General features: G+C 36.2%; 3 protein-coding genes across 4 annotated transcripts in view; 1 reads left to right on the plus strand and 2 right to left on the minus strand.

Annotated features, from left to right (window-relative positions):
• The window catches only part of csgalnact1a (chondroitin sulfate N-acetylgalactosaminyltransferase 1a), a 50,426-nt gene extending 46,477 nt beyond the window's left edge, over nt 1–3,949 (minus strand). The window contains exons 1-2 of one of the 2 annotated variants that reach the window (XM_038275051.1): nt 3,829–3,919; nt 2,709–2,780 (exon numbers count right to left, since the gene is read on the minus strand). The gene's annotated coding sequence lies outside the window, so the exon portion shown is untranslated. Of the gene's footprint in view, nt 1–2,708; nt 2,781–3,828 lie in introns of both variants that reach the window. The other variant, XM_038275050.1, reaches the window with a different exon arrangement.
• A 5,288-nt stretch (nt 3,950–9,237) lies between these two features.
• On the minus strand, nt 9,238–11,563 carry nxnl2 (nucleoredoxin like 2). Its single transcript, XM_038274915.1, has 2 exons — nt 11,102–11,563; nt 9,238–9,869 (listed from the first exon to the last, which is right to left on the minus strand). The coding sequence occupies exons 1-2, from the start codon at nt 11,401–11,403 to the stop codon at nt 9,701–9,703; spliced, it is 471 nt and encodes a 156-aa protein (XP_038130843.1). The 5' UTR covers nt 11,404–11,563; the 3' UTR covers nt 9,238–9,700.
• Nucleotides 11,564–13,305: 1,742 nt separating this feature from the next.
• Nucleotides 13,306–14,732, plus strand: gng10 (guanine nucleotide binding protein (G protein), gamma 10). Its single transcript, XM_038275047.1, has 2 exons — nt 13,306–13,504; nt 14,006–14,732. Exons 1-2 carry the CDS (start codon nt 13,424–13,426, stop codon nt 14,129–14,131), a joined length of 207 nt encoding a protein of 68 aa, XP_038130975.1. The 5' UTR covers nt 13,306–13,423; the 3' UTR covers nt 14,132–14,732.
• The last annotated feature ends 288 nt before the right edge of the window (nt 14,733–15,020 follow it).

The raw sequence follows: 15,020 nt of genomic DNA on the forward strand, positions 1-15,020 counted from the left end.
CGCAATGAGGAAATATGCATCTTCTGTGTCTAAAAGGGACACAGAGTTAATATTTAGGAACGGTTATCAATATGGAACACCAGGCAGCTCATTACATTTATAATTGCTATTCCATTGTTTGTAGAAAGTAAACAAATATGAGGAAAATGAATGAATTAACTCTTTTGGGGGGGGCATTTTCAGTGATGTTGCGCTAACTGGGAAACTGTTAAGGAACCTTATAAACAATGTAACAAAAAGAAAACTGTAAGGGGCTTTTCACAAGAATTTGTTGCACTGGATTTTTTAGTAATCACAGCTACTCCATTCACACATTTTCACTCCTTCATCTTGCCCTGTTACATGAAGTTTGTAGCTGGAAGATGAAAGAATATTGGAACAAAAGCCTTTCTTTTATTCAATAAAATGATCATGATGTGAGAGTCTGTATAATATCCCAGGTTCCTTCGTAAAAATAGTTTTTTTTATTTCATTTAAAGATTTGCAGAAGTAGAACTATGACTTTATTTCATGTCAGTGAACTTTGCTGAAGCTGGACTCCTGACATTGTGCTATTCCAGTCCAAGCAGGACCTCCATGTACTGGAGAGTTAGACAGTTTATTAAACTAAAACCAAAATTACATCTTGAATTGCATGTTTTTCTTATGAAACTGTTCTAAAGGATAATGTAATGGAAAATACATTATCCTTGATGATGGAACATTGCTATCCCATAAATCATCTCAGCATTCCATAAATGCATTCTAGTATGTGGTCCCTACATCAGCAGTAATGCAGACCTGGGTCTAGCTTTGATTGTTGCCGCTTCCTGTGTTGGTCACGGCTCAGCATGGGTAATCTGACTAATCTGCAACTACAAATCCACAACAACAAACCGGAAGAACTGTGTACTGTACTATGGCGAATTTCTGCTTTAACTTCCCTCCATGGAGACTTGGTTCCTCATAATCCTGTTAAGGGTTCCTTATTATTCCATCCTTCGATCCATATTAACAGCTTCTCTCAATAGCTGCAAAAACTGATTGAAGCTACAGCATCTTGGCAGTATCTGTGTGCAAAATTAATATTGCAATTATTGAATAGAAAATGTGTAATGTATGTAGAGATACACCAATCCAATACCTGGATCTGATATTAGCTCCAATATTGACTAATTAGCCGGATCAGATATTGGGGATTTAATATTGAATATAAGTTATCCATACAGTGTACTTTGAATGGTACTGTTATCTCTTTTTTTGCTACTTATTTGTTAAGAAATAATATAAAGTACATTTATCTATGTGCTAATTAGTTCCCTTTTTTTAACAATGTTTATGTCAAGACTGAAGTCTTTACTTACATGAATCGGATCAGTATTGGATATCAGCAGATACTCTCAGGCCAGGTACCGGTATGGCCAGGTACCGGTATCAGAATGGATCGGAAAAAACTGGATTGGTGTATCTCTAATGTATTCCCAGTGTCGTGAGTTTACTCTTGGCATGTCCTTGCTACATTCAGCCTATTGGTTAGAGTCTTAATGCAGCAGAAGCCCACACCTAACACAGATTACAGTCCCTAGATTTATAAATCGTATAGAATGCTAGAAGAATTCAGAAAAAAAGACAGTTGAAGATGTTCTGACTCAGTTTGGGTATTAGAGTTTAAATAATGTCCAGCTCGCTTAAGCCTCCAGAGAGAAAATGTTAAGTTATTGCATCATTTTCCACCAACTAACAGGAAGACAAATTGTTTATTCCCTCTGTCGACCCATGGGGTCTTAATGTAATGCCTGATCCGAGTGAAGCCTGTCTTCTTTTCTCTAAAACTGTTTCTTGTTTCGCTTCATGTCCAGTGGCACCTGTCCTACAGTCACTTACTAGCATCTACTTCATTAATTTTCTGCTCAGTTTTGGACATAAAACAGGGTTTGTAATAAAACCTAAATAAGCCACTTTCATCTTTTTGTTTCAAACGTGAACACAAACATTGATTCCAGAGCCTCGAGGGTTAAAGCATCTATTCATGGCCCCCGCCCGAACGTCGATCTGGTTCCACAGATCAATAATGAAAACACAACATCACCTTGATCTACAACATGCTGTAAAAATACACATCGCACAATGAAGAAATAAACAGAACAAATAAGAACACAATGAAAACCACAGCTGTTAAATCTCTGAATAGTTATGTGATAAATCTTAGTTTGTACTTAGCAACACTCCCTGTATGTCATCTGCTTTACAGTTGCGGGTCAAATCAAATGCTAGGAATAACTGACAATAGACATGGCAAGGGAGCAAACAATGAAGAGAAAAGCAAAACAAATAAATTAACCTACGTCAAATAATCTGCTGATGCATTTAAGCCTGTAACCAATGACTATTCTGACTCCTAACAGTGCAAACATGCAGATGAATTATTCACTTTAACAATTGTCTTTATTTGTTTAGTTCATATTTAGCATTTCCTTAACCTAGCAGGTTTGCACACACAGGCACATACATTTCAGCCTCACTTGAACTTTGGTATTTTCTGCAGAACCGAGAATTTTCTTTGGTTAGGCATATAATAAAAGTGCAATCGTCACACAACACCAAGTGTCAGGTTTACAATTGACACATTTCTCTGTTTAATTCACAAATTTCAATAAACTATCTTTATCTGAACATGCAAGTAAAACATTAAAGTTTTTTTTTTTTATGCAGGAATGTCATTGAAGTACCTGTAGAATGTCACAGAATGAAAGCTTTGCACTTCAGTTTAATCTGATATGACACACCAGAATGCAGGCAGTCTGCAAGGCAAGTGAAAGCGAGATGACGGTTATTCCCAGGCCAAAAAAAAAACAAACAAACAAACACAAAACAAAGAAGATGGTAACCTAAATATTTAGGGCACAGAAAAACACACATGTCATAACATATTACATCAGCCTTTATTTTTTACACGTACAGCTACTTGATTTAACAATTCAGCTGCAGCTTTTTAGATCCCTATCTGATACACCACCGTCAATTCAGTTTCAATTCAGTTTATTTATATTGCGCCAATTCACAACACATTGCATCTCAAGGCACTTTACAGTTCACCAGATCGTACAGCCAAACTGTTTCAAAGTTTTCTATTTAAGGAAAACCAGTTGATTGCATCAACTCATTGACTCGGATGCAATCCCTCACACTAAGCATGCTTGTAGCGATAGTGGAGAGGAAAAACTCCCTTTTAACAGGAAGAAACCTCCAGCAGAACCAGGCTCAGTGTGAGCGACCATCAGCCGAGGCCGAATGGGGTTCAAGGAGACAGAAGCTGGATAATCTCCAGCTCTGTTTTTTTCCAGCAACAGAGAAACTCTGCCACACTGCACACTAAATATTTCAGGCTCCTTTAGGTGCCTGTTAGAGAGGGGACTAAAAGAAAATACAGCATAAATAAAACCAAAAACAGAATGGCATTCTCATAATGCTGTATGTAGATATCTCCTGTATATACACCCCTTTGGTTTGCCAAATAACAGCTAAACAGAAGCATTAATATAAACAGAATATATATAATTTTAATAGCAGGCTCTGGAGAAACTGATGAGTGTAGTATTTTAATTACACTATCTGATCTGAGAGTAGAAAATCAAACAAAAAGAAGATTTTTAAGCGTTTGACATTTATAATAAAGGTGAAAAAGGAATTAAAAAGGTGAAATAATTTTACCTTTTATGCCCCCCTAGCAAATTAGAGTTGCAGAAGGAGTTTACTTGCAAAAAGTAGAAAATATATTGCACCTTAAACAATTCCTATTGCTATAAACGGTAAAGTGTCAGCATTGAAAGGCTTCAGCACCTGACTCACCTTTAGCTCCAGTTGCGTTGAGGACCGTCCTGACTGTATCGTCCCGTTGCGGCTGATCCGTCCTGCAGCCTTCAGCAGCAATAATCCAGCGGTAGAACTACAGCGCGAGCGTTTCTACCGCGGTGACTGGTGAAGCCGCAGAAACACCGGAAGTTGACAGCTCCGCCCTTCAAAATAAAGCCAAATTCTGGAAACAAACAACCACGTCGCTAGGCGAGCCCAATAAAATAAAGGAATAAAACTTTGACTTAAAATGATCTTGTTCTCAGGTTTCTAACTAGCTGAAAATATTTTACTTCTTGTTAGCTGAATAAATATAATTTCTAATGAACAAACTAAATTTACATATACTTAATAGTATCATGGCTTATTTTCACCTCAAACCTCAAATCCCAGTGTATGAAGCCTCATTCTATCTCTATTCTCCCACTCTGCAGAATTTGTCTCCAACTTTATGCTCTCTCTGCTTTTTCTCACAGTAGCTTCATCTGGTCTGTTGCTGTTTGGCTGTGACACCATCCTGAAAATAAACATCAGCTGTGCTGCTGCCATCAACACCTTGGTTTATAGTTGTTTGAGATTGGCCTGTTTTTTTAGTGTAGTCCTGTTTCTCTGACTGTGACTGGCTGGATGTGCTCTCTTCTTCCTCTGACATGGGAGCTGGCTCGGAGCTCGTCTGCCTGGCTGCATGACTCATGGATGGAGCCGCCTGTGGACAGTTGCGTTTTGCATCTTTGCATTTTTCTGTATCTCAGCTTCTGTCTCCTTGAACCCCAGTCGGCCTCCGCTGATACCCCCTCACACCGCTTCTGCTGGAGGTTTCTTCCTGTTAAAAGGGAGCTTTTCCTATCTACTGTCGCTACAAGCATGCTTAGTGTGAGGAATTGCCTTTGAATCAATGAGTCAATGCAATCAACTGGTTTTCCTTAAATAGAAAACTTTGAATCAAATTGACTGTATGATCTTGTTGAATTGTAAAGTGCCTTGAGATGACGTGTTGTGAATTGGTGCTATATAAATAAATAAAATTAAATAAATATTATTTTTATTTATATTTGATGTGATAAACCAGTAGTCTCCAAAATTTAACAGTGAAGACATCAAAAGGATTAAGTTCAATAATTAAAAAAAAAAAATCTTGTTAGATTTTCTTATTTATTTGTTATTTATTTATCATAAGTATGCATGATTTTTTTATGACCATACTAGCCAGACTTTTGTTTAGATAACTGTAAATCTTTGTGGGTTCAAAGTTGTGTAAAATGTTTTGCACAAAAACACCGGCATATAGTTTGCTGCGTTATTGGGTCAATGTTTTTTGTTTTTAGTCTATTTTTATAAGGATTTTTGTTGTCTGTGAAATGTTGCTCAGCAAATTGACAATACACTTTTATCTGTGCGTGCAGGCCAGAATTTCCACAGTACACAGCTGTAGTCAGAGGGAGCACAAATGTTTTTAGAGGAATAGAAGCTCCTGCTTGACCGCATTTAGTACTTTCTGTGATAAATCAAAACAAATTTCCTGACATATGGGAAGTGGTACATAGCAGTCCGTATTTTTTTAACAGAGAAAAATCTGACCATGTGTCATATTGGGGTTGATGTTGTTCAGCATGTTTTTTATTGTCCTACTTCTGCTTGCGTGTTCGCATAAAAAGTTCAGTTCTGGTCTAACCAAAACTGACCAGATCATAATCTTCCACAAACAGAACCTCTTAATGCTTTATTTCAGCTTTTCTTTTTGGTGCAACTCCCACATGAAAGCCATATTTTTAGAGTGGTAACAGCACTATCCCAAAGTTTACACAACATTGACCTCTCTGGTGTTTTCCTTAAACTGAATGATGCTGTTTTATCAGAAAGAATATCTTCACTAGCATTGTGCCGATGCCATTTTTTGGCCCCGATACCCGATACATGGCTGTACAGTATCGGCTAATATCGATACCATCCGTTTGAAATCGATGTGTGTGTTTATATATGAAGAACTGCATACTACTTGGATGTAAAATAATTGCCATCATGGCTTTGTCAAGCTGCTGCCTACCCCTGTGAAGCAAGAAAAAGACTAATACAAAGTGAATCCAGTAGAACTTTTTATTGCTTACCTGGAATGGGTAGCAAAAGTTAAATAAAACTTTGGCTGTCGATACCGATACCAATACCACCATTTCAGCTTAATATTTGTGAAAATTAGACATTTGTACTTTTAAAATAAAATATTGGCCCAATAAAAGATTACAAATAACAATGGAATTCTTGGTTGTAATTTGGCGAAAAGGTATAACTGCCTTCGCAAGGCATATTTTTTTCACTCTTTTTACCAGTTTTAATTTTTATTTTTTGGTGAAATATTTAATAATTTCCACTCTTATTTTGAAACTATCCACCGGTAGTTCCCTTTCCTTAATCAAGTGATATTCATATCCATTGCTGGTCCCTCAGTCCACGCAGCTCTCCGCCCCCTCCTTCCCTCCCTGTTCCCGCATAAAGCCAGCCTTGTTGGTGCCTTAGCCAAGATCTGCTTCCAGCAGAAGGAAACACTGCTGCCATTCACTTCTAAAAGCCAACATCAAGTCTAAATGTGAAGTCCACATCCTAAGTTACTGAGTAGATGGTGAGGAGGGGGCTCTCAATCAGGCATTGTATTAGAACTGTGCCACTTTCTCATATCTGCTGGTATCACCTGGGGCTCAAAAGAGTAGAAATTTGCTGCGTGATTTATTTATTCAGTAATTTTTTCCAAAAAGAGGCCAGGCTTGGAAAAATCTTTTTTTTTTTAACCCCATGAGCCCATAGTATATTATAATTTATACAATGATATATTAAAATTTGACTTTTGAAGAGAAAAGTTTCATTTTGTGGAGTTTTTTCATGTTGATGCAAAGCACATTTGTCCCCCTACCTTTGTGACTTATAAATATCAGAAAATACCTCACATTTCTGCCTAAATTTTAAAGCGATAATGTGCAAAACCTGGAAAACATTACTGTTTTTATCCTTCCATCTGGCACATTTCTAACTTCAGACTGCTGTCATAACAGTGAATATCTTTTTAATATTAGGCATATAAGGATTTCTGGGCTGGAATGATTGTGTCACTTTCCACTGAACTGCTTTAAAAAAGAAAAAATTTTCTGGATATGTTTATTTTTGTTTATTTTCTATTTTCTTGATAGAAATAAAATTGTATGCTTGCTCGTAGGAAATTATTGTGTTTTGAATAATCTCTAAGCCTCTCATGTTATTCTGGCTGGAAGTTTGACTCTCTATATATCGGATATTGTAGAACTAAAAAAATAATTGCTAATAATTGCTTTTTTGCCTAAAGCCAGTTCTAACCATATAGGGCACCGCCTTATAAAAGGTTTAAGGTTAGGTCTTTGTGGAGGCCATTTTTTCTATAACTAGTTTGGGGATTTTTATCTTGCTGAAAACCTAGAAAGAGTAAACTGCTCCAAGAATCAATCTTTTGTCTTGATTAGGGTTCACAGCTGCCCACAGTTCTGTATTCAAGGCTAAACAAAGAGTAAACTATTTGACTTTAATGACAATAAGTTAAGAGAAGACAATTTAAGATTTTATTTCTACTAAGAACACTTTACTCTCATGGATTGTTGTGGTGACAATCATTTTTAGGGTTTGTTTTGCAAGTGTTACCTCTGTTACTTATAGGGGGAAAAAAGTATGTATGATGGATTCCACATTCTCATTTCAAAAAGATCACTAGATGGAATAAATACAGACTCAAATCGTCTACTGGACTGATAACCTCCCGCTCACTTACAAACTTGTTTTGTAATAAATAAAACACACTGTAAAGCTTCCTAAATTTATAATTTCTCAGAATTTTTGAAAATGTGTAGACTTGGCTGAAAAGTTGGATTTCTTGCTGCAAAACCAACCAATTAAGCTCTACTATAAAGAGCTGACTAATATTAGTAGATTTTTTTTAAAGATCTTGTTGATGGATACAAAATGTGTGGCTACTAAAAGAAATGTAGTGGAACTGCGCATGTTTGTACGTATATTCAAACCGTGGGTGGTTTAACAATATTCTAATAACAATATTCTGCTTCTGTTTCCTTGAACCCCAGTCGGCCTTGGCAGATGGCCGCTCACACTGAGCCTGGTTCTGCTGGAGGTTTCTTCCTGTTAAAAGGAAGTTTTTCTCTCCACTGTCGCTACATGCATGCTTGGTGTGAGCGATTGCTCTCGAGTAAATTAGTCACTTTTACCTATCCTATTCCCTATGATCTGGTTGAATTGTCTGTAAATTGCCTTGAGATAACATGTGTTGTGAATTATTGAGATATAAATAAACTTAAACTGAATTAATAAAGAAATAAAATGATTAAAAGGCCCCAGTTAGTATGAAATTCATGCTAATAAAAGTACAATTTAAACATCTGACCAAAACTGCATGTTTATGCACTCAATTAGTTGATTAGTTATACAAACACAATTAATGATGAATCTATATTTAATAAAATCCTTGAAAGTTCTGGATCTTGTGTCTCCTTTCCCACAGTAGTTAACAGACCACAATAGAAATCCACGGTAAAGTGCTAATTTAGGCTTCATTTTGAAACCACCTAGAATCTATAATTTTCTTGAAATAGGTAGATACTCTGACAACAGATAAATGTTAAATAATGGTCATACATAGGAACAATGCATGCAAAGAATACACCCTGCAGATGCTTCTATTACACTGTAATCTTGTGGTATATTCTATGAATTGTATATATCTCAGTGGGTGCAGCAGAGGTTAAGTTACCATTTTTATAGAGGCAACAATGACATCTTGTGGCGGCTTGAAAAATCCTAACCTCTAATGGGAAAAAAAATAAATGATGCAAACAAGATCAATACATTTCTAGATGTCATGACACCACCATCCACTTTGATGTGGTGCAGAGGACTGCAGCTTTGATGGCCTTCCTTCCATCACACCAAATTGTCTCTGTCGTTTCATTTCAGATCAGGTTGCATAATTTTTACTTGTAAAAAATGAAAAGTTTGCCGCCCTCTCAAGATATTACTGTTATTAAGACATAAAGAAAAAAAAAACAATGCCGTGATTCAGGAAGGGAGCAGTTAACTTCTTGACAGTGCAGATAATTAGATACCGTGAACACTTTGAAGGAGTTTCAAAGAAAATGAACCTACAGGGATCAGCCTGCGCTCTGAGAATCGTGACGTCATGCTATTGGATGTATTTTCACAAATTGATAGCTACTGAATCAGCACACACAGAGGAAACATGCAATTAGGTTTCTTGGTGGCAAAGGTGCAAGCATGCTGGAAACAGACCCTCTGGGATTTCTGACATTTAATGAGGCAAAAGGGAATCAAGTTTGTTTTTCTTTTTTAAACAAGCTGAGTGGTAGGGAACTGAAAACAGCATTAGAGATCATAAGATGTACATTTTATTACCAATTACATATAAAAAACATAAAATGAACAAAATTATGAGCTGCTTAAAAATATATAGCCAAAGTAATGTATTAAAAGTCTCCTTATTAGGAGGAAGATGTAGTAGAAATCCTAACTGTTGCAGAAGGATGATTTAATGTAACCTGAGATCTACAGCAGCTGTGAATCATACAGTTTCCCTTACAGCTGAGCCTGAGATGAATCTTAAATGCATAGGAAGGTCTGTACTAGAGCAGTATTTCACTGCATGTTTGCAAAGCTGTTATCAAAGAAGCTCAATCACAGTGTTATAAGGTTGAAAAATACCATCAGTAACAAGTGAGAGATTTTTTGGGTAAATGTTTTTTTGTTTCCTTTTGTTTTTTTTCATTGTCACTTTTTTAATTTATTCTGCTGAATATTTTCGTAATTGACTTTTGGTTTATGCTTCTCCTTAACCCTTGAAGTTCTGAAAGATCTCAGCAGCATCCAACCAGGACCTGAAGCAGTCCAGGCCTCGTTCTCGGATTTGCTTCCTTCCTTTATCGGTGATCACATCTCCGTTCTCCTTCACGATCACCAGTTTGGGGACGGCTGTGATCTTGTAGCGCTGCTTTAACTCACTAGAAGAAACAAGAACAAACAAACAAAAACAAGTTACTAACTCAGTAATAACGTGTATACTATCATCAAAGCTCAAAGCAAGGGTTTAATTCGTTTTGTTCTCCTTTTTTTCTTATTATCTGTTTAAAAAAACTGATTCTGGCTAATATTTTCTCATTCATATTTAACAAGAGTTAAATTAAGAACAATAAGAGGAACAGAATCTGTTGCAAGTTTATTTAACCCAAACTCTTGTTTTACAAATAGCATGTTCTTCATCTTTTCAGTCTGTGTTACAGTTAATACTAATAACTAGGGCTAAAACTAATGATTATTTTGCAAATCAATTAATCTGTCAACTATTTTTTCGATTAATCATTTAATAATTGGATAGCCAAAGGACCCTTAAAGAATACATTTTTATGAAAATAAACCAGATAGACTCAAACTTTTTCACTTGAGGAGTTCGGGATAGAACATAGTGACAGACAATTTATTTTCAACCTTCAAAAATTTTTTTTTTAATATTTATATGTATATATATTTTACAATTTTGATATAAATACTGCTCTAATTGGATTGTTCTGTCAGCTAAAGGCGTTTTTTACCGTCTCTATATTCTGTTTAAAGAATAATCGATTACTAAATTACTTGACGATTATTTCAATAATCAATTACTCATGATTAATCGGATTAACTGTTTCGACCCTACTAATATCTATTTACGGATATATTTGCAATTATTTTGGAGGTTCTCATAAATAACCTTATCTATGTATTTTTCATTTTAAGTTTCTAGAATTTATGCATATTTATATCTATAGGTGTTTCCCCAGTTCCCTTTTCAACTACAACAGCTTTTTCTTTTAATCACTTATTATTACAGAGGTTTACTTGGGCTTATAAACTCTTTGCTTTATCTGCTATAAAGCACAATGTGGTACAGTTGTCTACATAGAAAGCACTAAATAAATGTATAATTTTTACACACTTATAATTAGGGAAATACATATAGATATAAAGTCTGTTCATACATTTCTTTCTAATAAAATGATTATAGTTATAAACACCCATTATAAAGGTCAGGACACAATCAGTCTGCCCTGCATTTAAACCTAATCCTCGGCAGGGTGACCCTCTAAGTAGTTTACATAAGCTACAGCTCAAAAGAGCGGTATAGACTGTAATATTTTATCTAGTTAAATAAAAATTCACTAGTTTAAGCACTTGTTCACAGTCAGCAGCGACTTACTGCTTGTAATCATCATTCCAGGGTAAAGCCAGCCAGTTTCCGTGCATGTCATGATAATATTCGACCATGTCATCAGGAGACTTGTCAGAGGAGATAAAAACGATCTCAAACTGAGCAGGAGGCTCGCTCTCTTCCACCAGCTCTGTGTAAAAATCACACAGAATGGGCGTGAAGTCCCGACACGGTGGGCACCATGCACCTGAGAAGTAGATCCCCACCACCTTGTTCCGCAGAGCTTCCTCCGGGTCCACGAACTCCCCGTCTTTATTCAGGAGAGTCCGACCAGAAAATACCTCCACCATGTCTGCCAAACTCTCATACACCTAAACACACCGAGTCCGAGACCTTTACGGTGTAGACCCGCTTTAGCTCATAGTTGTTCTGTTTAACTGTCTATTTGTTATATGTTTAACTTCTTTTCCGCAAAAGCTCCTTACAGCCAATCCCCATAAATCACCTTTCGACCAATCAGATGGTGAGAAAGCTGTGACGCGTTTACGGTCACTTTGCAACGGCATGTGGTTGCTATGATACAAAGTGGCATAGCCTGCACGGCTTTTTACAGCTGTTTGCGGCATTTTTGATGTCAGACTTGAAGTTTGGTAATTAAATCACATTTTATTATGGACTAAATATTGCTTAATACAGGTTAATACGGTGGCCCAGAGGGGCCAACACTAATACAAAAGCTGCAATGCAAATACAAAAGCTGCAATATAAATACAAAAGCTGCAACGCAAATACAAAAGCTGCAACAAAAATACAAAAGCCACAACAAAAATATAAAAGCCGAAACACAAATGCAAAAGCTGCAAAACAAATACAAAAGCCACAACAAAATATAAAAGCCACAACAAAATACAAAAGCCGCAACACAAAAAAACTTTGTATTTGTGTTGCGTCTTTTTTATTTGTGTTGTGGCTTTTGTATTTGTGTTGTGGCTTTTGTATTAGTGTTGACACCCCTGGGCCACCGTAGGTATACGAAAAAAGACATAAAAAAAAATAAAACACCTAAAATATTACAGAAAACAATACACAAAGCTAATTATACTTATGGGATGGGCAATTATTTATCTTCCCAGAGTCACATGACAAAACCAGGACTGCTTTATGAGCATTAGCTGAACACTTTTTAAAAGTAATTTGTATGTAATTGGATGCATGGTGGTTCAATTTGTAGCACTGTTGCCTTTCAGCAAGAAGGTTCTGGGTTTGATTCCCGGCTCGGGGTCTTTCTGGATAGAGTTTGTATGTTTTCCCTGTGCATGTGTGGGTTCTCTCCGGGTACTCGGACTCCATCCCACAGTCCAAAAACATGACTGTTATGTTAGTTGGCTTCTCTAAATCTTCCTTAGGTGTGAGTATGTGTGTGTGTGAGCATGGTTGTATGTCTTTGTGTGACTCTGTGTTGCCCTGCAATAAACTGGTGACCTGTCCAAGCTGTACCTAGCCTCTCGCCCATTGAGGCCCCCGGAGATAAGCACCGGCCACACCCCAACCCTGACAGAATAAGCAGGAGATTGGATGGATTTAGAAAAATGTCAATCTGATTTTTTTTTTTTTATCTTAAAACAACAGCAAGCATTGCATCCAAACATTGAAATGCAAAGAACCATATTGGCAGATCAAATTTCTATCTTTACTATTTCATTATGTTTTGTTTGTTTGATTTCCTCATAAATTAGTCAAGACTATAGGGTTTTAATAGTGACCTGTCAAGGAATGTACCGTGCCTCTTGCCCAATAACTGCTGGAGATGGACACCAGCTCCTCAGCAACCCTCCACGAATAATTGAGTATAGACAACGGAAGGATTAGTAGAAACAAATGATATAACAAATTCATATAAGTTTGGGGGGGGGGTGTATTGCATATTTTCTTTAAATTTAATGCTATTTCTAATGCACAAACACACATCCCCACTGTTGTAGGCTTGAATCATTCAATACTTCATGTTTGTTATTTGTTTTATGGTTATTTACATCTTTTTATTCATTTTTTCAGTTTACGTCTATTTCTTGGAGGACTATCACATTTATTTATTGTTAAACTAAATCCAGATAAAATAAATGCTTTTACTTATCTTTTCAGCCTTAAAAAGTCTTCCATGTAATGTTGGTAAAATGCACATAGAGGTCAGTGTGTTACAGTTTCCCTGCCTCCTCAGCAGAGAGCAGAGGTCATTTTGAAAGAAAGCCAGCCATTCTTTTCTTGTCCAGCATTTGCCTCCCATCAGCAGATTCAAGCAGTCTGTGTCTAAAGAGCAAGAAGAGATTTTTACTTTGTGTTTTCATACATTATTTTCCCTCTTTTAACAACATGACCTCTAATTCCAATTTATCCAACATGCGACGGCTGGTGGAACAACTAAAACTTGAGGCCAGCGTGGAAAGAATTAAGGTAGGAACCTAGGTGTTACTGTTAAAGCCTGCTCATCTTGTTTGTTTTGGCTTTCCCACTTGTCAGCATTGACAACACACTGTTGTATGTCAATATTATGGCTTTCTACAAAATATTAGGCTACTTTTACTGTTCCAGTGTCATAATTTAGCTAAAAGATCATCCGTAAAATTAGTCCTTTTCAAGTTAAATGATTAAATACTTTAATAGAATTGTAAATTTTTATAACAGATTTGTTATGATGATTATTTGCAAAAAGCTTTAAACATGTTTTTTTTTTTTACTCAGGCAAAAATATGTTAGCATTGCAATATTTAACATAACTGAAGTGTATTATAAAAAGAATCTGAGTAGTTTACCAGTTCAGGTTTGTTGCAAAAACTTTTTTTTTTTTGCGTAAAAAAATTGATAGGTAAAATTGCAGTTAGTAAGATACAGTACATAATGTTTTTGCCAAAAAGGTGATTCAATCTTTTCATGTTAATTGTTTGTTTTTTCAAGGTGTCCCAGGCAGCTGCAGAGCTGCAGCAATACTGTCTGCAGAATGCAGGAAAAGATGCCCTGCTGGTCGGAGTCCCTACAGGGAGCAACCCCTTCAGAGAGCCGCGCTCCTGCGCTGTGGTGTGAAGGTCAGACTCTGCAAAGTTCTCTGCTTATCAGTGAATATCTATTATGTCAGCTGAGTTAAAAAAAAAAAAGAATAAGAGATTTTGCACGTTTTACAGAGTACAAAGACATGATGGACCCAACTGCCACATCTCCTGTAAAGAAAAGGACATTTTAACATTTTGGCTGTTATCCAGATGTTTTTTTTTTTCTAAACTGTGAACTTTTTTATGAATATGAAAAATATGAAAATGGATCATAATAAAAGTTCTTTTGTTATATATACGTCTTTTACTATTTTTTGATTTACTTGTATGTTTTTTGGCACAATGCAATGTTTTACTCAATGGCAGACTTTTTTCTCTCTTTAAGATCGATCTCTGTGATATACAAAAGCAGAGTGATGTTGTGGCTTTCTGCAAATTATACAAAAAGGACTATTAAAGCTGTTCTTTAAATGACACTTTGGAATCTAATGGCGCTGGAACTTCCTGATGCTCAGTCTAAGTTAGGAACACAGCCAGAGAGAGGAAACCCAGTCTTCCTGTTCCAAACTGCAAAGACACAATGAAAGATAAACCGAAAGCTGGTCGCTTTCCTTGACTTGCTTGTAAAATCACGCCATGCTATGAGAAAATCACACAACAGTGTTTGCATAAATAATAAAGTTCATATACTTAAAATGAAAAATCCTGTCTTTTATAAGAAGGTGATTTCATTTAAACAAAACCTATTCCTGTATATTTGATTGTAAACAGTTTTAGTACGTGTATCAAACTGACCCTTTGGTTTAGTTATATAAAGTTTATTACAAAAACTGTCAAGTTCAGCACCTATAATGTCTAGCCGGTCATGAGACAACAACTTTTTATCACCTCCTTTTCCTTTTCGGGCACTCTTTAAGGAAAAG

This window comes from Cyprinodon tularosa, unplaced genomic scaffold (assembly GCF_016077235.1).
Source record: "Cyprinodon tularosa strain WSP-4 unplaced genomic scaffold, ASM1607723v1 ctg94, whole genome shotgun sequence".
Taxonomy (NCBI): domain Eukaryota; kingdom Metazoa; phylum Chordata; class Actinopteri; order Cyprinodontiformes; family Cyprinodontidae; genus Cyprinodon; species Cyprinodon tularosa.